This window comes from Prunus mume, linkage group LG1, assembly GCF_029339155.1.
Source record: "Prunus mume cultivar Tortuosa linkage group LG1, ASM2933915v1, whole genome shotgun sequence".
Lineage (NCBI taxonomy): Eukaryota > Viridiplantae > Streptophyta > Magnoliopsida > Rosales > Rosaceae > Prunus > Prunus mume.
The window spans coordinates 26,430,106-26,453,945 of record NC_142698.1 but is presented as its reverse complement, the minus strand read 5'-3'; the positions used below and the strand labels follow the sequence as shown (position 1 = coordinate 26,453,945).

Genomic DNA, 23,840 nt, shown 5'->3' with positions numbered 1-23,840 from the left:
GTTTTCAGTTCGGATTTGGATATAAGAGCGTAAAAATAAAATAAAATAAAATAAATTTAAAATAATATATTTGGACTAATTTTTAAGAGACGTTACGGGGCGTTTGAAATTCTGAGGACGGCATCGACGCGTCCAGTTAACGCCGTCAAACCAAAAAGATCCGTTTGCAGAGAGAGTAATTTCCGACCGTTATAAATCGACAAAGAGGCCTCACCTCACTGATCTTTTGAAATAATTTTGAAACGGAACCCATTGTTTAAATCACTGCCCCTTACTTTACCAGATATTACGAACAATACCCCCCTTGCTACTAACCTATTAATTACTGTTAATCTGCATTTAAACTAGGCTTTTTATCACAAATAGCCCTTAACGTTTACGATTTTATCACGAATGGTCCTTGAGGTTTTTTTGTGACATTAATAGTTCTTAACGTTAGTGCTTTTTATCACAAATGATCCCTCCGTTAAAAATTCTGTTAAGTGTAATAAGTGGAGCCCACATGTCCAATCACATCGTGACATGTGGATTAAATAAATAAAGAAATAATTTTTATTTTATTTTGTGAAAATCCATTCTCTCTCTGTCTCTCTCCCCCTCCCCTCTGCCCTTTCTCCTCCCTGTGCTCTCCCTCTCCCTGTGTTTTTTTTCTCCTTGCCTCTACAGCTCGATCACCCCATGCCCACCCACTCGCAACCCACCCCTCTCCCTCTGTATATTTTGCAAAATAATCACTTGCACAAGGTAGTTTCACATTTCCTTTTACACAAATATTTATTCTAACAACTTAAAATAATTAAAAACAGAGGGGGAGAGTAGAGGAGGAGAGAAAATACAGTGGGAGAGGGTAGGGGAGTTGGGCGTGGGTTGCGGCTTGCGGGTGGCTATGTTAAAAAAACAGAGACCAATAAAAGAATCCCAAATACCATTTTTTCTTGTAGGTGGCAGGCAATGGGCAAGAAAAAAACAAAGGGGGATTGTGGGTTATGATTTATATACCACTATACAAAGATGGAGAAAGATATATGGATTATATTATTATTTTTACTGAGGGAGAAGGAGAGGACAGGGGGGAGAGAGGGAGAGCAGAGGGGGAGATAAGGGGCAGAGGATGGAGAGTGAGGGCAGAAGGGGAGAGAGATGGAGTAGAGGAAGGGGGATGAAAAGTTGTAGGAAAAAAAAAGGAATTTTCATTAAAAAAAATTATTTAATTATTTTTTCATCCACATTTCACAATGCGATTGGACATATGGGCTCCACTTGTCTTCCACATCAGACACTTAACAAAATTTTTAACGGAGGGACCATTTGTGATAAAAAAACCCCTAACGTTAAGGACTATTAGTGTCACAAAAAAATCTCAAGGATCATTCGTGATAAAATCTTAAACGATAAGGACCATTTGTGATAAAAAGCCTTTAAACTAAGAGTGGGTTTCTTGTTAATGACCAAAAACCTGGGCTCCACTCAATTCAATCTAATGGGCCATTCAAATATTTCAGTGAAGTGCTCTATAATTTTGGGTTTGCTTCCCAATCAACAAGAAAAAGAGACAAGGGATTCATTTTAGTTTGTTTAAATTTGGAAGTTTTGAATTTTATTAGAGACAAACAGTCTGATTTGGTCTAAAAGAAAGTTGCTTCCAGCTTGAGGGGACATCAAAGTTAGGTTGGTGACAAGTAGTCACGATTTGTCTAACATGAAAATAAGAGTGGTAAGAAAATCAAGGGTGTTTAAGTTTTTGCCTAACAAGCTTCATTGGCAAATCAAAACGTATTTTGTAAATCAACATTGATACAACTCATAAAGATATTTGATAACTAACTAGCGCGTTTCAAACAGATGTTAGATCATAAAACTTAAAAATCTATTGCGTATGGGTCTAACAAATAAGAAATTCTTAGATGAGATTGTCTTATGCCGCAACTCACTCACAATGGAGTGAGACCCCTTGCATTTGAACTCCACCTTATCCCACTCTTGTGAGTAAGTTGTCTTATACAACAGCCTCACCTAAGACCTCCTAAGAAAGAAACAGTAATTACTAAAGGCTTGTAATTCAAGTAGTTAAGAGCATTTATTTTTGCATTTGAAATCCTAGGTTAAACCTCTCCTCCCTCAATATTGCTTTGTATAAAATAAAATTTAAAAAAAAAAAAAAAAAAAAAATCCCATTTTGATTAGAGAAGTAGGAAGTGCAACGAGTCATTAGCATACTGGTAAAAACGTCAAAAGACTGGGACCGGAAGGGAAAACAAATTCGAAGATGATTAAAAGGAAGACAGTGTGGGTATGTGTGTGGTGGCAAAGTTGCCCCACGTGATAAAGAGTGATGTGAGGAGGCACATGGTGTTGGTGCCTAATGCATGCCTTGTGACTTCAAATGAAAACCTTCCAATTCCTAATTCTTGCCCAAACCCTAAAAATTATTCTAGTTGCTCCCATTTTCCCTAACTTGACCCCTCTTGCCGCTCTTATGTTTAAAGCTTCCAAGTAGAAGTTGTAGTGCGTACGAATATTTGTCATTGTTTGTAGGAATAATTGGGTTGTCACCCCAAGGGTGACCTACATTTTTTCCATATGGAATTGGTTGGTGCAATAGTGGTTATTGATTTCTCATTTGACTAGGAGGAAAATGCCACATTGGAAGGAGTTGCTTTCGAACTTTGTTACTTGAATTTTTATCATATGATGTCACTAACTGTACGAAAATTGAGGTTTTATATGCTACCTACAAGCCATAAATACACAATACATGCCCCTTTCCAATTAAAGATATTATATAATTTGTTTTATATATGTGAATGCTAATCACAATCGTTCGGGATTAATGCATACAAATCTCAGAGTGATTTTATGTGCATTATTCATAATCTTCAACTATATACATGAATGATCGTAAATAAATTTCTTCGTTCTTTTATGAAGGTGACAATGAATGATACGAGAATTAAGAATTTTATTCTTTTTCGTTTTCTTGAGACCAGCTGAGTCTCCTCTAATTCCAAATTCACTTTCTCATAAGCCAGCTACTTTATCCAACCACGTGCTTACTTCACTTCCATACATAAACAATTTGTTCACCTAATGAATGAAAAGATTGCTCAACAATCTTAGACAATAAAAAAAAACTAAGAAGCGCCTAAAATATGTACTAGTTCATTCTTAAGCAGTTGGAAAATCCCATATTCTTGGACCCGCACGCTAGCCCATGTGGGATCAAGGCTATTGGATCATACCCACCTCTCTCTCTTTTCAATATTTTATTACTTTGTTTGCATTCAGTGAAGTGGAAGTGTTGACTTGGGACTTACTCCATGTCTTTATATTCTGCGTGGGATTTACTTCACTCTTCCATCTCTGTGTACAAGAAGAAGAAGACTACACATTTTACTTTGAAAGAGGTTTCGATTCTTTCCACTGACATTTTACACTGAAAAGGAGGTTTCCATGGATTCTTTCCACTATGAAACCACGCCTCTCTCACACTCCATAATCACTCCAGCCCCAAATAGTTCCTTCTTCAATAAGTGTTTGGAAAGTGTTGCACTTCCAATAACAAAAGACTAGCAAGGTTGTGACGGATATTGACTTCACACATATCGATTCAGGCATAATTAAAGATTTCTCAACGTAGCCTAGGCCTACTAGTGTGGTGTATATAACACGCAATTTTATTTCAATTTATAATTTAGACTGACAATTTCAGTGAACGAGACATACAATATCTTATATCAGTGTCACTTGACACACATATTGCACTATTTCCTCCTAATATTATGATAGAACTAAAACATTCAATTCAAAATCAATTGATAATAAGCAGAGAGGCCCGGGATCTTGTAATGCAAAGACTTTTGTTCCTATATTCTCAACGATTTCAAAGTTTTCAAAAAAAATGATTGAGAAATCCTATTTGAGCAAAATGCACTTAATATATGGACGTACCATGTGTTAAAAGGAAAAAAACATATGATATAAAACTTAATTATACCTCAAGCTCAAGGCTATTGATGATCAACACAAACAGAAAAAAGGCAGAGAAAAAGAAAGTGTACCGAGAAACATGGTTTGTAATTGCTTGGAAGATAAAAGATAGAGATGAGGTCCCATGATTTATGATATAAAAAGAAAGCATCGGAGCCTCAGCTTTTGGTTAGCACACATCATTGCATCCATGTTACTTCGTTATAGGATCTCTCATTCGCACAAATGAGACCCCACGAATTTGATTTAATTACTAAAAAGGAAACATATATAAATTAATAAGCATATATAATTATATATGGCCATTGATGTTGAACAAAATTAGAAATTAAAATATATTAAAATACATTAATTAAAGTTTGCTAATGATATATACAAATGCCACGAAAGTGGTAAGCTCATCATTAATGATGTTTCGATCCATGCAAAAAAAAGAAGAAAGTAAAGGTTGGTACCATCTATGTTTTCAGCCATGTTTTTATTATTAATGATGTTTTCTTTTTTGGAATTTAAATATGACAATACACACGATAGGACATTACCTTTTTGAAATATATGGCTGGAGTGGTTTGAATCGATACAAGCTATAGACGTTGGTATACATAATTCGACATTTTAAAAAGTATCATATTGAGGTTTGAGTAATTCGACATTACCTTTTTGAAATATATGGCTGGAGTGGTTTGAATCGATACAAGCTATAGACGTTGATATACATAATTCGACATTCTAAAAAGTATCATATTGAGCTATAAGTTAAAAATGAGTAATTCACTACTAATTGTATCGAGATCTTTTGAATTAAAATCTTACCATGCACATGAATAGGTGCATTAGTCGGACCTCCATCTCATCTAGTGCATTGAACTTAAGTAACTAAGTTGAGAATAATATCAATGCTGATTTGAATTTAGTTTGTGACTAATTAAAGTGCTGCAATGCATGTGCATACATCCTCTTTATTCTCTTCTCCACATGCCAATATACAAGGCTTACTGCTTACAGATGGGAATTTTTTTCTGCACTTGCTTTTCCTACTAGCGTAACTGCATGTGCTTCATGGATCCAAGGTTGGTTCTTTCTCAGAAACGTAGTTGGATAAGGCATGGAAATGGATTTGAGTTTCTAATAACTGTACCTCTCACAACAATTCAATGATCTGAGCACCTCGGTTTATTAACTATGAAGTCTGTTTTCATATGAACTTAACTATCAAGTGTGGGTTTAATTTATAAATGTGATATTTCAATTCAAAAGACTTTTGATACAACTTTAAAATCGAAAAATGAGAGGTCTTATATACCTACGCATTCGAGATCGGGTGTTCGAATTCTACATTCCCACTGTTGTTAATATTTGGACAAAAAAAAAAACAAAAGAGAGAATGAGAGATCCTATATACTTTGACCTGCTTCATTCAATCAGTCATATTCATATCATGATAGTTGATATCATTTGTGAACTATTTGTATGTCCATGCTTGTATCTTGGGCACTTATCAAATTCTTTTGGGCCCTGTTTTAGTTTGATTTATATATTTTGGGCTTGGTGAATCTGAAGGCCCAAAATTCATCATTTCTGTTGTAAATGATGGATGGCTCATATGTTGAAAATGAGGAGCAACATTGAGTGAAATACCATGTTTACGAAAAGTTAAAGACTTATAAGCTTAGTCACTATTTACAAATAGTAAGAAGCAATCTTACTATTTGTAAATAGTAAGGAGCAAAATTGAGTGGAAATACCATGTTTTATGAGTTAATGTTGTAGAGGGAATGCTTTGGTTGTCATATCATCTACTTATAAATAGAGGCAATCTTTAAACTTTGAGAAACACCAATCCGACGAGAAAAAGAGAGAGAAAATTCTATTAGTGTAAAAACCACAAGAGCAAATACAATTTCAACTCAATATTCAGTGGTACTTTCACACTCTTGCATATTTTATAATTTAAAAAAAAATAAAATTTGCGCACATATATATATATATGTATATATATGTATATATAGAGGATTTTTAGACTCAAGTCCTGATAAGAGTTATTTGATTAGCTTAGGAATGAGTTATACCTCCTACTAATCCAAAGATTGTCCTTCACTTTCAGCAATGGGAAAAAAAAAATACATAATGCAAGTTGAGCATATATGAATTATCACACTGAACTCTTTAAGTAGTATGGGCAAGAGGGATCGAATTTGGGACCTCTCGTGATATTGTCTGCAATAAGTTCCTATATTAAATTTCTAAACTGCATAATTCAAATGACTTTGGCAATTGATGGGCTTTACCAGCCAGAGATAATATAAAAATTATACACAATCTAGATGACTACCTCAATTTTGTCTCTTGCAATCCTGCCAAGACAAAGCTCTACACAAACAAACTTACTGTAACGGCACTGCACACACACAACCAGATCAACTAGCTTGTTTCCACATATCCCTTATCTGCATATTCACACTGAGTGCTACACTATATAACTGGCAGCTAACAAGTTTCAATTTCACTCATAAACATACATAAATACGAAAACATCTAGCAGTCTTCAATATTATATGAGCAATATGGCACTCCCAAAGCTTAAGCTCATCTTCACCCTTTTCTTCCTTCAAGCCTTCCTCACATCCCCCACATCAATCCAAGCAGCACCAGCAAACTCAGATCTCTTCAGAGAATACATAGGAGCTGAATTCAACAATGTCAAGTTTTCTGATGTCCCCATAAACCCAAATGTTGAATTCCACTTCCTTCTCTCATTTGCCATAGATTATGACCCCTCAGGCTCCTCTCCCACCAATGGAAAATTCAATGTCTTCTGGGACTCTGATAATCTTAGCCCTTCCCAAGTTTCCTCCATCAAAAATCAGCATTCAAATGTCAAAGTGGCCTTGAGCCTAGGAGGAGACAGTGTGAATAGTGGCTCTGCTTACTTCAAGCCGTCCTCAATTGACTCATGGGTTTCCAATGCTGTTTCTTCTCTCACAAGCATCATCCAGCAGTACAATTTGGATGGAATTGACATTGATTACGAGCACTTCAGCGCAGACCCTGCTACCTTCTCCGAGTGCATTGGGAAGCTTATAACAACCCTCAAGAACAATGGAGTGATATCATTTGCTTCCATTGCTCCCTTTGATGACGACCAAGTTCAGAGCCACTACTTGGCCCTGTGGAAGAGCTATGGCCACTTGATAGATTATGTGAATTTCCAGTTTTACGCATACGATCAGGGCACCACAGTGTCTCAGTTCATCAATTACTTCAAGACACAAAGCTCCAATTACAATGGTGGGAAGGTCTTGGCAAGTTTTATCAGTGATGGGAGTGGTGGACTGTCCCCTGAGAATGGTTTTTTCACTGCCTGTCACAGGCTCAAGAGTGAGCAACAACTTCATGGTATCTTTGTTTGGTCTGCAGATGATTCCAAGAAAATCGGTTTCCGCTATGAAAAGCAATCACAAGCTCTCTTAGCAACCCCCCACTAGTACTATATTATCTTTATATATTTAGCTTCTATATGAATATGATTAAGAAGTAAGCTCTGGAATTGGATTCCTGGGTATTGTAATGCTTGTTGTACTTCTATTTACCTGGAGTTTTACATATTTCAGATTGTGTTGTTTGTGTATGTAAGTCGCTATAGTCTATACATTTGCTATTTCAAATGGTTTTCTTGTTTTTGTGCTACTCTAGCCCTGCCTCTACATAATTCAACTTTCTTCTTTGTGTTCTGAATGTAACTTGTTGGATCGCAAGAAGGTGGAATTGTAGTTTCAAACTTTGAAAAAATATCAAAGATATTCACTGTCCTTAATCCAGAATCTGTCGATTTCCTAGTTTCCATAACCTAGGAGATGCAAAGATTCTCACAACCTTATCTATCAAAACATTGAATTTCACCCGAAAAATCATGACAAGCACTCAAGCCCCCACCAAACGATGACCAGCAATTGAGAGGCTTGTGTGTGTTGGTGTTTTGACACCATGGAAAAGAGACTACTTTACCCTCAAATATGTCCCACGCATATGTTGTGAGGCATGGTGATTCTGTTAAAAAAACAAAACAGAAATAAGCTATATATATTGTCCTTAAATTGCAACAATTAATAAACTAATCGAAACTATTGAAACTATACAAGCACAAAGTACCTAATTAACTTCTAATTTATGATTTTTCTTATTTTTTTATTGAAACTTAACTGTATTATTAAGCACCTCTAAACTGAAAGTACCTAAGTAGAATTCTAATAAATCTAAATTGAAAGCAGGAGCATTTTAGATACCTAAGTAAAATTCTACTTCACTAAACTTTTTAGGTACCCAAATTTTAAATGCACCTACTTACAATAACAAAGTTTTCTTCCTCATGCAACCCATTTGTTTAGGTGCATGGCCGGGGCCACACTTGGCCTCTAAGTCTAAAGTAGAAAAAAACTTTTTTGTAATAGGGATAACATTTTTTGTTATTCCCCGATCAATAACATAATGATACTGGGAGAAATTATCCTTATTTTATGTCATTGTGTTATTAGTCAGGAATGACAAAAAGTAATATCTCCGTTACATGAGAGTTTCTCTCCTCTAAAGTTATCCTCCCCCTTTTCCCTGAACTAATCACCACTAAAACAAGCTTCAATGAAACACGAAGGGACTGTGTGTGTACATAACTAACTACCCCTTCCTCTTTGGCACTCTCCCTACTTTTTTTAATATAAAAATAATCACTTCTAAAAAAAGCTTTAATGGCAACGTTCCACCAAGAAAGTAGCAAAATTACAAGGAAGAGGAAATAGCATCTTCAATCACGCACTTAAGTAATTTCACTACTCGCAATCCATGTGAATACCCAAGACCAAAACAACAAGTAATCCCAAACACATACGCAAATATGACTCAAACTAAAATAAATAAATAAACTTCACTTGCTTTTGATCACTAATTCGAGACGCTATCTCAACACGTACTCCCTCTATATAAATGCCATGCTATATGCCAGGTAAAGGCAATCAATCTGGATCAACACAAACACCCAGTTATGGAAATGCAACGCAGGTCTTTGATTTTAGTTGTGGTGCTAGTAATTGGCTTTGCATTGACAAATAGCGAAGCTGCTCTTACAGTTCCACCCATTCATATTGACACTCCCTTCAACAGGAGCAGTTTTCCACCAGGTTTCATATTTGGCTCAGCTTCAGGATCTTACCAGGTCATGAAGTACCCTCAAGTCCTTTCAATGTAAGACCAATTAGTTAGCATCCATGCATAACATATATATTGACATGTTCAGTGTGTGTAACATTTCAGTATGAAGGTGCTGCAAGTGAAGGTGGTAGAGGACCAAGCATATGGGATACCTACACCCACAATCATTCAGGTCTATCTAATCAAATAATCAATTAGTTAAGCTACTTTTTTCACTTTTGTGAATTTTCGCAAATAATTAAAAAAAATTTACGATTAATTGCAGAAAGAATTGCTGATCGCAGTAACGGAGACATCGCTGTTGATCAATATCACAAGTATAAGGTTCAAAATGCTCTCTTCCCCTTTTGTACTTGAAAGTCGCATTGTGTACATACTAATTGAGCTTTGAAGCCTGAAGATGTGAGATCCTTAGTTTTTACCTTATTTCTTATGCTATCTTTTGTGTTCTGTACTGCAGGAAGATGTGGGTCTTATGAAAGATATGGGGTTAGACGCTTATAGATTCTCTATCTCGTGGTCCAGATTGTTACCAAGTATGTTCATCATCTGCATTGACATCTTTGGCTTAGACCAATCGTCACTATTATCCATAACAATTCCTTGTACTTTTTTCTTCTTGCTTTTTTTCCTGCGTACACTTACTCTCCCTTTGTGTTTTTAGATCAAGTAATGTATCCTATTGTCTACAGTACGTGGAATATAACCAAGATTTTGTTCTCAATTAAAAGGGGTTCATTGAAAGAATTGAACCAAATTGAATTAGAACTTCAAAAGGCCAGAATATTAGTTTAATTTCTATTTGTAGATTGAGTTACTTCCTTATTTGCTTGCTTTTTGTTATAATTATTATTAGGTGGAAAGTTAAGTGACGGTGTGAACGAGGATGGAATCACATACTACAACAATCTAATCAATGAACTCCTTCGAAATGGTGAATCATCCCACATTACCTGCACTCATAAAAATTATTATTCAATCAAATTTTAATTTGCTTTTACTACTGATCATGTACATATATAGGTCTAAAGCCATTTGTTACACTCTTTCATTGGGATCTTCCTCAAACTTTAGAAGACGAATATGGTGGTTTTTTAAGCCCTCGTGTTGTGTAAGTGAAAATTTTTATCCTCTATAAAATATAGATCATTAAATACATACTACTATAACACATATTCTAAAATGTGTATATACAGCAATCATTTTCAAGACTATGCAGAACTATGTTATAAGAAATTTGGTGATCGAGTAAAGTATTGGACCACGTTGAATGAGCCATATACCTATAGTAGCAATGGTTATGCATCTGGCTCTATGGCACCAGGACGATGCTCTACTTGGCAAAAATTAAATTGCACAGGTGGAAATTCAGCTATTGAACCATATCTGGTGACACACCACCTCCTCCTTGCTCATGCGGCTGCTGCAAATTTGTATAAGAATAAATTTCAGGTCCAATCCATTAGTTCTTTATTTTATTTTATTTTCCCAGAATGTTGGTTCCTAATTGAGAATTCTATACGAGTGGTATTAAATTGAAATATAAGAGGGAAAATTTTGTATAGTGAGATAAACAAAGGTTGTCCATTTTTCTAGCTCTAAATAAACTAAGATTGGTGCTCTTTTGCAGGCATCTCAAAAAGGTGTGATAGGACTTACGCTTGTGTCACCCTGGTTTGTGCCTCTTTCTGAGGCAAATGAAGATCAAAAGGCTGCATTACGAGCTTTGGACTTTACTTTTGGATGGCAAGTGTATAGGGCAAGGGTCACTTTGATCCTTGTAGATTGCCAGATTTTTCACTTTGATTCATGTGGTTTTAATTCAGGGAACTTGATATCTATAGTTTGATATTGGTTGTTATTTAAGGACACATCAAAAATTTCTGTCCAAAATACCTATCTACGTAAGGGACACATGCTTACTCAAATAATTGGATGGAAATTTGGATGTGTCCTTTAATTGCGATGGATATCAAACTACATGGGTCCAATCTTCATAATTGAAACCATATAGACGAACTAGAAAATCCGACAAACAAATGGATCAAAAGTGACTTTTTGTCATCTATATATCAACTCAGTTAAATGTTTATTTACAAATATAACATTTACTAGCAAAAAGTGCATTATAGAATACTAAGTTCATGCTTGGGAATTCCATTGTTTTGTAGGTTTATGGAGCCATTAACAAGTGGTAACTATCCGCACATCATGCAGTCTCTTGTTCAAGAGCGATTACCAAAATTCACAGAAGAACAATCCAAGTTACTAATTGGGTCATTTGATTTTCTTGGACTAAATTACTATACTGGTTTCTATGCAAGTGATGCATCTCATAATATTTCTGTACATGCAAGCTACATAACAGATACTCGTGTGAATCTTACATGTGAGTACAAATTGAAAACTTATCTCAAGCAATCTAAGTTTCTAGAATAATCACATTTTAACATTAATATATGTTGTGGCAGCTAAGCGCAATGGAGTCCCCATTGGTGTAAAGGTAATAATAGTGAAGTTTTAACTTAAGCTATTAGAAATTCCATGATTAATCCTTTTCACTTATAAATGTAACTCCTATAAATCTCAATTATCTTCAAATGGAACTGCAGAGTGCTTCAGATTGGCTAAATGTTTACCCAATAGGAATTCAAGATTTTTTACTCTACACAAAGGAAAAGTACAATGATCCAATCATTTACATTACCGAGAATGGTAATAATTTTTTAGCCTTAATTAATTTCATCATCAATGTTTCACATACATACTGTGTAAAATACAATTAATTGCTATAATGTCTAATTCAATACTATATAATAATGGGCATATTGTATAGGCATTGATGAGTTGAATGATCCAAAATTATCACTTAAGGAAGCCCTTTATGATACCAAGAGAGTTGACTACCACATGCTTCACCTCTTTTATGTTCAAAGTGCAATCAAGTAAGTTCTAATTGACTACCACATGCCTCCTTACATTTGGGTTATTAAACCATTACATTGAAATCAATACATTTGATTTTTTGATGTTTTTTCCTTTTTGTCTAGAAATGGTGTCAAAGTTAAGGGATACTTTCTATGGTCATTGCTAGACAACTTTGAATGGAATGTTGGATACACTGTTCGATTTGGTATCAATTTTGTGGATTACAATAATGGGTTGAAAAGACTCCCAAAACTCTCAGCACACTGGTTCAAAAGTTTTCTCAAGAAGTATTGAAGAAGTCCTATTATTCACAATATAAACGTTTAAATGGATCATTTCCTTCTTTCCTTATTTGTATTCCTTTAATAATGGGATTGTTATTTGTACAATATTAGGGAGATCACATTTGTGTACTATATTTAAATTCCAAATGATGAATAAAAATAAATGCCTATTATGTATCCAATTCCTTGCCTAATTTAACTTGTACTCGGACGTAATTTGGAGCACATCTAGCTTGTTTTAGGTTGAAATAAACTTGGAACAACAACCTTGTGTATAAGACTTTTTTAAAATAATAAAAAAAAATTATAGAGAAAAGGGATTTCATTCATAATCAAATAGGTTTATACATATATAAGACAACATGAAAACAATAACCTCATTGAAACCTTCCTAGGAAAACCGCATGGGAAAACCTTAGGGTAGAAAGAGTACCAAAAATATCATGGATTAACAGAAGAGTCCAACCCAAAATCACTAAACCATTATAAATAAAGAAAAACAAACTACCAAACTACTAGAAGACCAACACAAAGGATCATGCAGGAAAGCACACCAAAACCATCCTGAACTGTCAAAGAAAGCCTTCTATCAGAACAGTCATAGTCCTTTCGGCACACAAAGGGTCAGAGCCACAAGAAACACACCAAGAAAAACACAGAGGAGGCAACACAGAACAACCCCATAAGATACTCCAACTCCTCCCAGAACCTGTCAAAGAAAACTTCCTATGATAGCAACCATAGTTCTTCGCACAATGAAGGAAATAACCAGCTTGCAAAGAGTAAAAAAAGCAGGAGAAAGAAAACACAAGAAAAAACAAGAAAAATGAAGGGAAGATTGAAGAAGTACACCACCGCATTCCAAAACCACAAAAGTCTCATAATTGGCCCACTATTCATATCCACATGACAATTTGACATATCCTTTGAAAATGCTCTTACGTTTGAACTCAAGACTCTCTTCAATAAAATGGAAATTATGTGCCGCTATATATACCAAATGAAGTTGGTGATGTTGAGTTTTGAAACTGGATTTCGAAGCCTTTGAGTAATGAAGTCTTAGGTTAATATGGTTGCAAATTTTGAGAGAAAAACAATCAAAACAAAGTGCAAGCAAAAAGACAGCCCAACCATTTGGACTTGACAAGAGATCTAAAATCTAAATCTTTGAGTCTCGGGCATGAGGGCTTTTCTTTCTTTGAATGGACTTAGTGCATCACACATCCCCACCCAAGGATCCCAACCCATAAAATGGTTGCAAACTATTGGAAATTGATGATAAACCCTAAAGCCAACAGGAAGTTTTCATTGTCTTTTTTTCTTTTTTTCCTTTTTGTCTATTATTGTAAAACAAATATGTCCAATCACGAATTTACTACCCATATGTATATCAAATCGAAACCCTTTTAGCTTGGCACTAGTCTTGCCAAGTGCCAAGCTGGGTGGGTACTTGGCGATGGAAGATTAATGCGGTTCATGTTCCTCCATATTCTTGATGGCACCCCATGATTAAAGACCTAACCAACTATGAGAAAAGGTAATATGTGAGTTGACCCTTTGTCTTTTTATTTTCAAGGACAAAGAGAGAGAGCCCTCAACACTAATCCAACAAAGCTGATTATAACTTATACACATCGATCGGCCTCTCGTTGCTCTCTCTCTCTCTCTCTCTCTCAATGCTCATCTCTCTATGTCTATCTTCTACATGAAAAGGACCATAATGCTTACTTACTACCATTGCCTCCCTCCCTTATCTTAACTTTCTCTTTCTCTCTCTTATCATAATGGTCAACTTAGCCACTCAATCTTTGAAGACTTTAGGAGTGAAAAAGAAGTGAGTGTTAATAATTGGAAATGACATTGATGTGGAAACTCGACGCGGTAAGCAGTTAAAATTGCTTCTGGTTTAGAAGTGTGACTGATTTTCGCCAACTAGGTCAAAAGACAAATTAATGACCCCAACAATATCAGCCTTCATTTTTCAAATTTGTGCTAAATTTAGCCATTTATTAACTTTGAGGTTTCCTAATCCTTTGAAGTCACGCACATGATGAAGACAGTTTTATTTTATTTTTTTCTTATTGGGAGGAATTCGAGCAAGAAGAAGAAAATTGTTATGTCACACATGACAAGAGTTTAGGTTTTGCTTTATCCCGCAATGAATCATATGTTCAACTCCCCATTTCCCCAATTTCCCTTGTATAAATGGGATCAGCTGAAAGCTCATTTAGAGTTATTTTTCTTTTATACTATAGAAAGGAAGCTGAGGTTTTGGGCTAAGGATTGGGCCTTCAACGAGGGATGAAATTGGTTGTCGGTTTATAGAGTTTAGAACACACTAGGAGAAACAAGTTTTTTGAGTTAGGCCAGGTCTTATATAGACATCAAAATTATGAATCCCAAATACATGTCATTAACCACACCATTTCAATAAAGCCTAGTAACAATATATTATTATTTTTAAAAAGGGATTTACCACATCATTAGTTAATGACTAAAAAAGATTAAGAAAAACTAGAGGCAGCTATAGTATTATATTGATTTGATATTTTCATTAGGGTAATACTAGACTTACCACATTTATATACCGCATTATGTACTATCTCTCTAATATAGAGTAGAGCCCACCAATACTGCTAAGTAATAGGTATACTAGAACTCTTTTGCACTCTCTATTACCGTACACGTTTTTTATGAAGTAAATAAGTAAGCAACAGGCCACCCAAATTGTATCACAGTTCTTGATGAAATGAACTCATTAAGAACATGTTTACTAATACGAAATTGAGGTAAGCAAATCATTAGAGCCTTCGTTATTGACAGTACTTGACTAACCAAAACAAAGAGTAATGCATCTGTAAACTTTCAAGGTTTTCACTATTGTTGTCCCGCTTATAGGAAATCACTGAAACACAGACAGAATGTGTTATATATATAAAATATTGTTTGGTTGTGAATAATTTAGGTACAGGCATATCACATGTGGGCTTGACTTGAGGCTGATATAACGTTAAACAATATGGTCACAAAATCACCCATATGCTAGTGGGGAAACTGTTCTAATTTCTTGTTGTTGACCCCATTTGATCACAAACCCACAAGCTACCCAATTTCATTATCTAGAAGAAACCCCACCTGCATTTTCCTGAGGTCCACCACATGAATAAGAGCACAATTTGCCTACTAGGTTATAGGCATGCATTATTTCCATCTCATAGCCTAGCAGAACTACTTTTTCTTTTTCTTTTACTTTTTTGTGACAAGAACTACTTGGATACTAATTAAAGATGCTTTTCTTTTCTTTTCTTTTCCTCTCCTTAACTATATAAATTTGAAAAGAAAAATAAATAAATAAAAAGAAGCTAGAAGAAAACAGAAAAATTATTCCTACGTCTGGCCTATAATATTGTTATCACTTAAATGTATTTGAGTCTTACGCGGTTGTATTGCAAAATTGCTTGGAAAACTGATTTTTTTAAAAAAAAATCTATACTATTATTATTAATAAGAAAAATTAGCTTAGTAACAACGGTATACTTTCATCTAAACTTATTAGACTGGGGCTGTTTTGCTCTTTAACAAGAAAACATTGTCGTATGATGAGTCTCACACGATTATAATAAATAAATAAAAGTCAAGAGCTAGCTCTTTCATTTCATTTATTAAACCCGAATCGTGCAATTAATACCTTCAAACTCGATTCTGTATATATAGTTTCCTTTTATTGAAAAATAATATAATGTTTTTACTGAATCGCTTAGATAACATTATTTGAGGGCTGAAGTACTATATACATATATACAAGTAATGATGGGAGAAGGGAAAAACAAGAAGCAACATATGGGGACAAGGTACATCAAGTTGGTAGAAAAGCACTGTTGCATACGTTGTTTACGTTACGCAATGGCATTGCAATAATATGTTGTTTTCTGAATGCAACAGTGCACAGAATTACAGTAGTTCGACCCAATTGGCTGCCGATGGCTTCAACCTAGTTGTTGACCAACCGAGTAACGAAACGTTTTTTCGTATATGCCTGCCCAGTTAGTTACTTTGTTGTTGTTGTTTGCTTGAATCAATATATATATATAAGAGTCTTCAAGGCAATCGATTTGAATTTTGGTGTGACTGAGTTTTCTCAAGGACAGACAGATACCCCTTTTTGAAGTGATATAGATGATTCTCATGGACCTACAATTAAGTAGAAGATGCTAAAGAGGTCCCCTCTCCATCGCATGGTCAATGTACATCTTCATTGATTACCTTGTCAAAGTTTTCAAAGTTTGCATCATCATATATAAGAGATTTTGGGGTTCAAGCAAGTAATATCTCTATGCCCTAGATTTCAACATTGATCGGAGCCCATAATTAACCAAATTTAAATCATGCCTAAGCAAGGGTAGAGTAAGGAAATTTCATAGGAATATGCTATATTTTTTATTAAAAAAATTAAAAAAGTGCTCGTGTGAGATAGCCTAATATGTTTACATATCAATAATGGGTATTAGAATCATTCTAATTCCTTATTCCCTTACTTCCCATGCATTGACTTACACCTAAGGAATGAAAAATTATTAGAGTTCCATGTTGAAATCCCTAATCAAATACATTCAAAACTAGGAATCAGATCAAAGGGAGTAAATGTGAGCGCTAAACTCATCATTTTTTACCATTTGCACTGGGCTCAAGCTCAATTCAGCAGCCTAAGGGTGGCTTCAACCTTTAGGTTAATGACAATAAGTTTGGTATTAATTAGTTTACGCCCAAAAAAAAAAAATCTATATATTTAGGTTTAGCGGATGTCCTTTTCTTTTAGAGGGCTTCAAAGGGGTGCAGTTGTGAAACCAAACGCATGATTTTGTAGAGTTCTTCTTTGATGTCAAAAGCCGAACCTTTTTTGACCCTTTCAAACTAAAGTTTACCCGGCTCCTTTTCTTGTGTTCTTTAGGCTAACATTTAAGTAATTGTTTTTTCCATTTACTAAACTCCAAACTTTTCAACCAAGTCAATTTGGTCATAAGAACGCTATTATACCCAAAAATAAACATATAAGTAAATTTATCATCCCATTTTCAAATAAACCATAGACCTTTAGTGATGTTTGTTTTTCCTTGTTTTTAATTTTATTTTACCTATTAATAAAAAATATGCATAGTAGTGTCGGTATGTTCATGTATAAACGAAAGAAGCCGGTCTTCAAATTTTGAGGGCCCTGTGCGAAACTTACATTAGAGCCTTCATATAATCTAACAAAAAGATACAAAGAAAGAAAACTATTACTTAATGCAAGAGAACAATTTTTTTAAAACTAACAATCATCATCAATTAGCAAGAATTTATGAAAGGATTTAACGTTCTAATTTGAGAAAGTTAAATACCACATAATTCTTCTATTTTTGTATGTATTTCCTTTTCTTTTCTTTTTTTGGTAATAACAGGAAAAGTGTCAAATATGAAACCTCTTACTAGAAAGAAAAAGAAATCCCAAGAGAAGGAAAAGGAAAAAAAGAAATAACTTACTATCTATAGGCCCACATGAGAGTCCAAACACCCTTATTTATTTTTTTTTTTTTTTGGGTTACTGGATAAAAAAATAACTTAAAAATAAAACCATTGATGCGCATTCACTAGCTTCAAACCTTCGTCACAAATAAAACAAGTAGCTTTGCAAATCAATACAACCAAACAAGCGCTTGTGTAAATGTCCTGAATGTTTGATATATACTATATGTAAAATATTAATATACACATGGAAAAAAATTCGGGACCCTAAAAAATCAGAGGTCGTGTGTGGTAGCGCCACTTGCACTACTCCAGAACCACCTAGTTTGTGCATCAGCTTCTCAAGAGCTTTGCCTTAAGAAAATCAGCACTCTATCTCCATGGTGCTTATTGCTTTCAAATATTTTCTTCTTATCCACTTCCCATTTTGAGAAATGGGTTCAGTGTAAAACATTGAAATAGATTCCTATTTTAAGTTGAGCATGAGACACACCCAGTTGAAAAATAAGGTTCGAATGTTATTAGAAGCAAGACAATGACACTTTGATGATCATAATTGTATGAAGACCCTAACTATCATATCCTTCCTAGCTAACAAGAGGGTTGGTACGTTTGTCTAGAGAATATATATATATATATATATATATAATAGTAGTTCTTCTCACATCCAGACGTATCTACGGACGTTATAAACAGGAAGGAAAATAAAGAACGTATCTAACGTATCTGCAGACGCTATAAACAAGAAAGAAAATAAGGAGGGTATCTGCATAAGAGAAAATCTATATATAATAGGTATATATTTCCTACACTTGATTCATATGATTGGGAGGACTATATGCTCCTCACATGGAGCTAGATGTGTTAAATAACTATTTCTCTGTAGCTCTCATGTGGATCTAAGTGGTGGTGGGGTCAATCTTTTTATTTGTTGTCAAAATGCAACAAGTTGGGTAAGATTTTTTAGATCTCTCGCTGGCAATGTGGTTATCATAATTTCACAAACTGGGAGAGGCAGAAAAGAAAATATATATATATATATATATATGCATAAATAGGACTACCTTTGAAAAAGTACCGCCCAATTCTTGCTACTTGCTAGCAACTTCATTGTTTGACCGAATGTGTTGGGTTAGTGGAACTTCCCCAATTGGTTCACACTTCACAAAATCATGAGAAAAAACTAATAATATTACAAAATATTTTCCACAGTAAACCTAGTCTCCAAAGCTCAGGTCCACGAAATCTAATTAAAAGGACCGACCTCCATCCAAGTGAATATTATCTTTAGCCCAAAAAAAATTAAATTATAAATATACAAAATGAAAACGACAAACAAAATTAAAATTCAGCTAAAAAATCCCCATGAAACCTAAGTACTGGATAGACTTCTAGAGATATATATATATATATATATATATATATATAGAGCTTCAGTTGAGAGATCCCTCAAATAATTATATTTCATTAATCCAAATCGTATATTTTGTAAATATTCATTCAAAAATCATCTCTACAAAAAATCACTTGAATCTAATATCATTTGACCACTTAATTGAAATATTGAAATTTTAGTACTTTCTTGAAGCACCGTGTTCACTGATTTTGTATGACATAATTGGATGTTGAAACGGTTTCCAATTTGTCCAATTTTTTGTAAGGATAATCTATGAATGTAGACTTAAAAAAATAGATGGTTTGGATCGTTAAAAAAAAATTGTAAGAGAACCTAAATGGTGTCTCTCAAATAAAATTATTTGAGGATATATATATATATATATATATATATATCTTCAGTGGAGAGATTCCTCAAATATGCTCATTTGAGGGACATCCTTGTAGGGCTAAGAAAACCTCTAATTAAGTTCATTGCATGCTAAGTAGTGCATGTCCTAATTAATACTCACAGGCTGAGAGTTGACATTTAAAACCTATAGCTAAGTAGTGCATGTCCTTTTAATACTCATGTTTAGAAGTGTGAACAAGTAGTTAGGCAAAACAATTTATAACCACAAATAAATATCTAGGCGTACACATTAGTTCATATTATATGCAGAAACCTAAGAAACAATTGAGTAAGCACATCATGCAAGGATATCCTCTATTGGTTTTGATATTTACTATTTACTATTTACTATTTTATTTTGTGTTGTGGTATATTCGTATCTTTTGTATTAGGCTTGGAGCTTCTGCATTTCTGCTCCCCAGATTCATTCATATCATACACAACGCGGGGCCTCCATGGGCGTCCCATACTTCACTTAGTTACAAGAAACTTACCACTTATGCCATACAACATTATTGCTTCATCAATATATAGGGGAAATAATTAATTACTTTATTGGAACCTCATAGTGGTGTATTTTGATTTTGGTGAGCCAAAGGAAAACTTCTATGTACCGGATTTAGCAGATGAGGTTTCCCGGTTGCATTGTGTTAGGTTTCCTTTCTTCTTTTTCATTTTTGTCCTTTTTTTCAATTTAGAAGGATAAACTTCATCAAAACTTTCAGACCCAAAAATTCAGAAGTTGAGTGGCTAGATATAGAGAGAACATTGCAGTACAGTCTTTAGGTGGAGCACCTTCCAGCATTGCTGACTCTTAATATTATAGAACATAGGCAAAATCTCTTTTATATGTTGTCGGACTATGAATGAAATTCTCAATGTATACGTTGTCAGATTTTGAATTAAATTCTCAATTTATAAGATAGAATTATGGGCTCATTTGATACTTGCTTTCCTTGAGCCAAAAATCACTCATCTTGAAAATTTTCTTCATCGTATCTAAACTTGTCATCCAAATTCACATTTTAGCAACATATAGTAGCTAAAGTGTAAGAGAGGTTTTAAAGAATTTCTTCAAAGGGCACTCTACTGGTAGGCTAACGTCTCGTCCCACCCCCACCCCCAACCTCCAGTAGAAGCAGAACACAGTTACACAACACAAGTAGGTAAAAGAAGGAAGCAGGTCAACGCTTTTCCCCCAATAGCGTGACATCATCGTCCACGTCATCCTGCAGACCTGTCCCATCTCTTCTCTGCTCTCTGGGCCCCGCCTTCCCATCCTCCCTCCTCCCTCTTCGCTCTTTAAGTACCCCTGCAAAGTCCCAGCCTTCCAGCCCACGTTCATAAATTCATCTTCACTCCTGCACTCCACTCATCAAAAATCTCCCAAACCCTTCCTAAAACCCTAAACCCACGCGCCAATGTACGGACACAACAGCACCGCATTCCCACGCGCCGCCGACTTCCAGTTCCAGGGCTCGCCACCGGCTCATCCGTTGCTTTATCATGAGCAGCTGCTCGTCTCGGCTGAGTTCAGCAACAGCTGCAGCAGCTGCTCCAGCAGCTACGGCGCCTCCCCGATCAGCAGCAGGACTGGTGATTGCGCTACGCTGATTCAGCGCAGCGTCAGCAGCCATTCGCTCCAGAAGACCTCTTGCGGGACTCACAGGCTGGTCTCCGACTTGCTCGAGTTGGAGACCGGCCCCGTCCGCAGGGTTTACAGCACCGGAGACTTGGATTTGCAGGTTCGATATGTACAGAGAGTTAGTTAATTTAGTTACTTCAACTAAAGTGACTCAAATGCCCACATTAATTAATTTCTTTCTCTACCATTTCACACCCTCACAGATACGCCGTCACAGATACGCATAAAAACTAATCACAATGCATAATCAAGTTTTTAGGTGCATGAGAGTGATTTAACAATATGTTGTACGATAAATAATTGTATTAGTCGTAGCAACAATTAACATAATCAATAGTTTGTATATATGTTAACAGACTTCGACACATACATACAAAATTTGACATGATGTGAATAGTTCAAATTTACTGTGTATGATCCTACAATCAGACAAAAATTAACATGATTAATACTTTGGAAAATTCTTCAAACAAGGCGACGAGATAACATTTGTGCGATTTTACTTCCCAAATATTGCCGACAAAAGTTAGCATAATTAGTAGTTTAAAATATTCTTAAAACAGTCTGACAAGATAACATTTATACAATTTTGCTTCGTAAATATTTCTTGTGGGGTTGTTGAGTTCGAGTGAAATTATTTGTGTTTTGTGCCATAATATATATATTGTGGACGCATGCAGCTGATAAATAATATGAACAATGGAATGCCACAGCAATTGCAATATTGTGGTTACAATAGATCATCATCAGAAACTAGTCCCTTGTCGAGTGAGAGCAGTATGATCATAGAAGGGATGAGCAAAGCCTGTCGATATAATCCTGAGGAGAAGAAAGAGAGAATTGAGAGGTATAGAAACAAGCGCAACCTCAGGAACTTCAACAAGACCATTAAGGTTACTTCAATTATTTATTTATTTATTTGCTTCAATAATATATATTTATTTATTTATTTTAATTTGCTTCAAAATATAATAGATCAATCGAATTTTTTTGACTAGTTGCTGCTTGACCCAATGACCCACTAGCTAGCTCTACTTTAAGCTTTATGGCATGAGTGTGTGTATATAGTTATCTTATTGCTTTTTGGCCCACAATTGCTCACATCAATTATATTTTCATGTAAGATTTTAGCTTCCTATGTATATATCATTCCAAGCTTTGGTGTGTGTCACATCCTACATTGCTTTTATTTCATTTTCAACTAGTGTAAAAGATATGCTAGTGCACGTTTGACATATGCGCTGTTGATAGTTTTAGTGGTCTTTTGGATGCAATAGGATAGCCATAGCTAGCTCAACAATTGTTTGAAAAAATTGGATGAAATGACATTCTATCTGTGCACTTGAATAATTTATGCATGGAAATTGTTAAACCTTGGCACTCCGATTCGTGTAATAGTTACACTTCGCACTCCGTTTTAACTTCTTTTATTTCAACATGTAGCGTGCGAAAGAAATATAGAATACTTATTTTCAAGTACTAACACCTACTGCATGTTGTGATTTTTCATGGGGGTTGTCACCATCTGTGGTATGTGATGCAATTGAGTAAGTTAATTCCAATTTAGTATGAAATACTGTAATCGATTTTCTTTAATTATCACATAAAATTTTAATTATATCGACAATCCAAAATTTTTTACCTTTCTGCTGGTCAATATCTTTTTAATTATATAATGCTTAACTAATCCTGTTTGCAGATCAACTTTCATTCCATCTTTATGTCTATGCAGGTCGTAATAACAGACGTTCAACCTTCTATTGTCTTACCCTTTGGATGTCTGTTTGAAATTGTAAACTTTCCCAAGAGAGAGTGGTACATCAATTTTGGTTTTTTGCACTAGTGCTAGATCAATTAACTTCTTCTACTTGGAAACCAACTCTGAATTGCACAAGCATGAACCCCCTTTTGATTGAATAATAAATTGTGACCAAACAGCCACACAAAATGTTCTTGTTTCCTTAAGAAAAGGGTATTGGTTGTCACAAAGAATAATATATGTCAAATGATAGTAGTAATATAGAACCATGTTACTTTTGTATTTATGTCAGTGCATTTCATCCTGAACTTTCTCTTTTGCCCTTTCTATTACAAGCACTAATATAGCATTCCTGAATTCAGTATGCTTGCCGGAAGACGTTGGCGGACAGCCGGCCACGCATCAGAGGACGATTTGCAAGGAATGACGAAATTGAGAAGAACTCTCCTGTTCAGTGGAGTCACATAAGTGGGGAGGAAGACGAGGAGGACGGCGATAGTTGGATCAACCTTCTAGATGCATTCTCTTCTATTGAATCTAATTCCATGATCTAGTAACATATAGGACCACTCTATGTGTCATGTTTTAGCAAGTAGCTAGGAAAATTTTAGGCTGCTTGGTTTGAACTTTAATTATTATTGTTATTACTATTATTATGCAGAATGCCGCACTTTAAGCGCTATTTAGCTTGAAGTAGGTAATGTAAATATAGGTGATTTGGAATGACAATGTGCAATTTTTAATTAA

At 35.0% G+C, this 23,840-nt stretch overlaps 3 protein-coding genes across 8 annotated transcripts; all 3 read left to right on the top strand.

Annotated features, from left to right (window-relative positions):
• Window positions 1–6,468: 6,468 nt before the first annotated feature.
• On the top strand, window positions 6,469–7,648 carry LOC103323775 (chitinase 2-like). Its single transcript, XM_008225788.2, has one exon. The coding sequence runs from the start codon at window positions 6,543–6,545 to the stop codon at window positions 7,470–7,472; it is 930 nt and encodes a 309-aa protein (XP_008224010.1). The 5' UTR covers window positions 6,469–6,542; the 3' UTR covers window positions 7,473–7,648.
• Window positions 7,649–9,010: 1,362 nt separating this feature from the next.
• Window positions 9,011–12,411, top strand: LOC103322480 (beta-glucosidase 12-like). The gene is made up of 13 exons (XM_089043845.1): window positions 9,011–9,193; window positions 9,292–9,361; window positions 9,455–9,513; window positions 9,650–9,725; window positions 10,046–10,123; window positions 10,213–10,300; window positions 10,386–10,641; window positions 10,820–10,935; window positions 11,361–11,578; window positions 11,661–11,692; window positions 11,802–11,904; window positions 12,026–12,134; window positions 12,240–12,411. Exons 1-13 carry the CDS (start codon window positions 9,023–9,025, stop codon window positions 12,409–12,411), a joined length of 1,548 nt encoding a protein of 515 aa, XP_088899971.1. The 5' UTR covers window positions 9,011–9,022.
• An 8,605-nt stretch (window positions 12,412–21,016) lies between these two features.
• On the top strand, window positions 21,017–23,840 carry LOC103322486 (CCT motif family protein). Of its 6 annotated transcripts, none has more exons than XM_008224414.2 (4): window positions 21,017–21,434; window positions 22,048–22,227; window positions 23,067–23,126; window positions 23,456–23,840. In XM_008224414.2, the coding sequence occupies exons 1-4, from the start codon at window positions 21,111–21,113 to the stop codon at window positions 23,645–23,647; spliced, it is 756 nt and encodes a 251-aa protein (XP_008222636.2). In that variant the 5' UTR covers window positions 21,017–21,110; the 3' UTR covers window positions 23,648–23,840. The 6 variants fall into 6 exon arrangements, with proteins under 6 accessions (XP_008222636.2, XP_008222631.2, XP_008222648.2 ...); XM_008224409.2 differs by having other exon boundaries at window positions 22,015–22,227; XM_008224426.2 differs by having other exon boundaries at window positions 22,015–22,227; window positions 23,067–23,149.

Excerpts from the sequence above, each read along its gene's own strand:
- LOC103323775 (XM_008225788.2), top strand. The coding sequence starts at position 6,543 with ATGAGCAATATGGCACTCCCAAAGCTTAAGCTCATCTTCACCCTTTTC.
- LOC103322480 (XM_089043845.1), top strand. The coding sequence starts at position 9,023 with ATGGAAATGCAACGCAGGTCTTTGATTTTAGTTGTGGTGCTAGTAATT. Across the intron at positions 9,514-9,649 it reads ATCAATATCACAAGTATAAG|GAAGATGTGGGTCTTATGAA; the intron begins GTTCAAAATGCT and ends TCTGTACTGCAG. Across the intron at positions 11,579-11,660 it reads TACTCGTGTGAATCTTACAT|CTAAGCGCAATGGAGTCCCC; the intron begins GTGAGTACAAAT and ends ATGTTGTGGCAG.
- LOC103322486 (XM_008224409.2), top strand. The coding sequence starts at position 21,111 with ATGTACGGACACAACAGCACCGCATTCCCACGCGCCGCCGACTTCCAG. Across the intron at positions 22,228-23,066 it reads ACTTCAACAAGACCATTAAG|GTCGTAATAACAGACGTTCA; the intron begins GTTACTTCAATT and ends ATGTCTATGCAG. Across the intron at positions 23,127-23,455 it reads TTGGATGTCTGTTTGAAATT|TATGCTTGCCGGAAGACGTT; the intron begins GTAAACTTTCCC and ends TCCTGAATTCAG.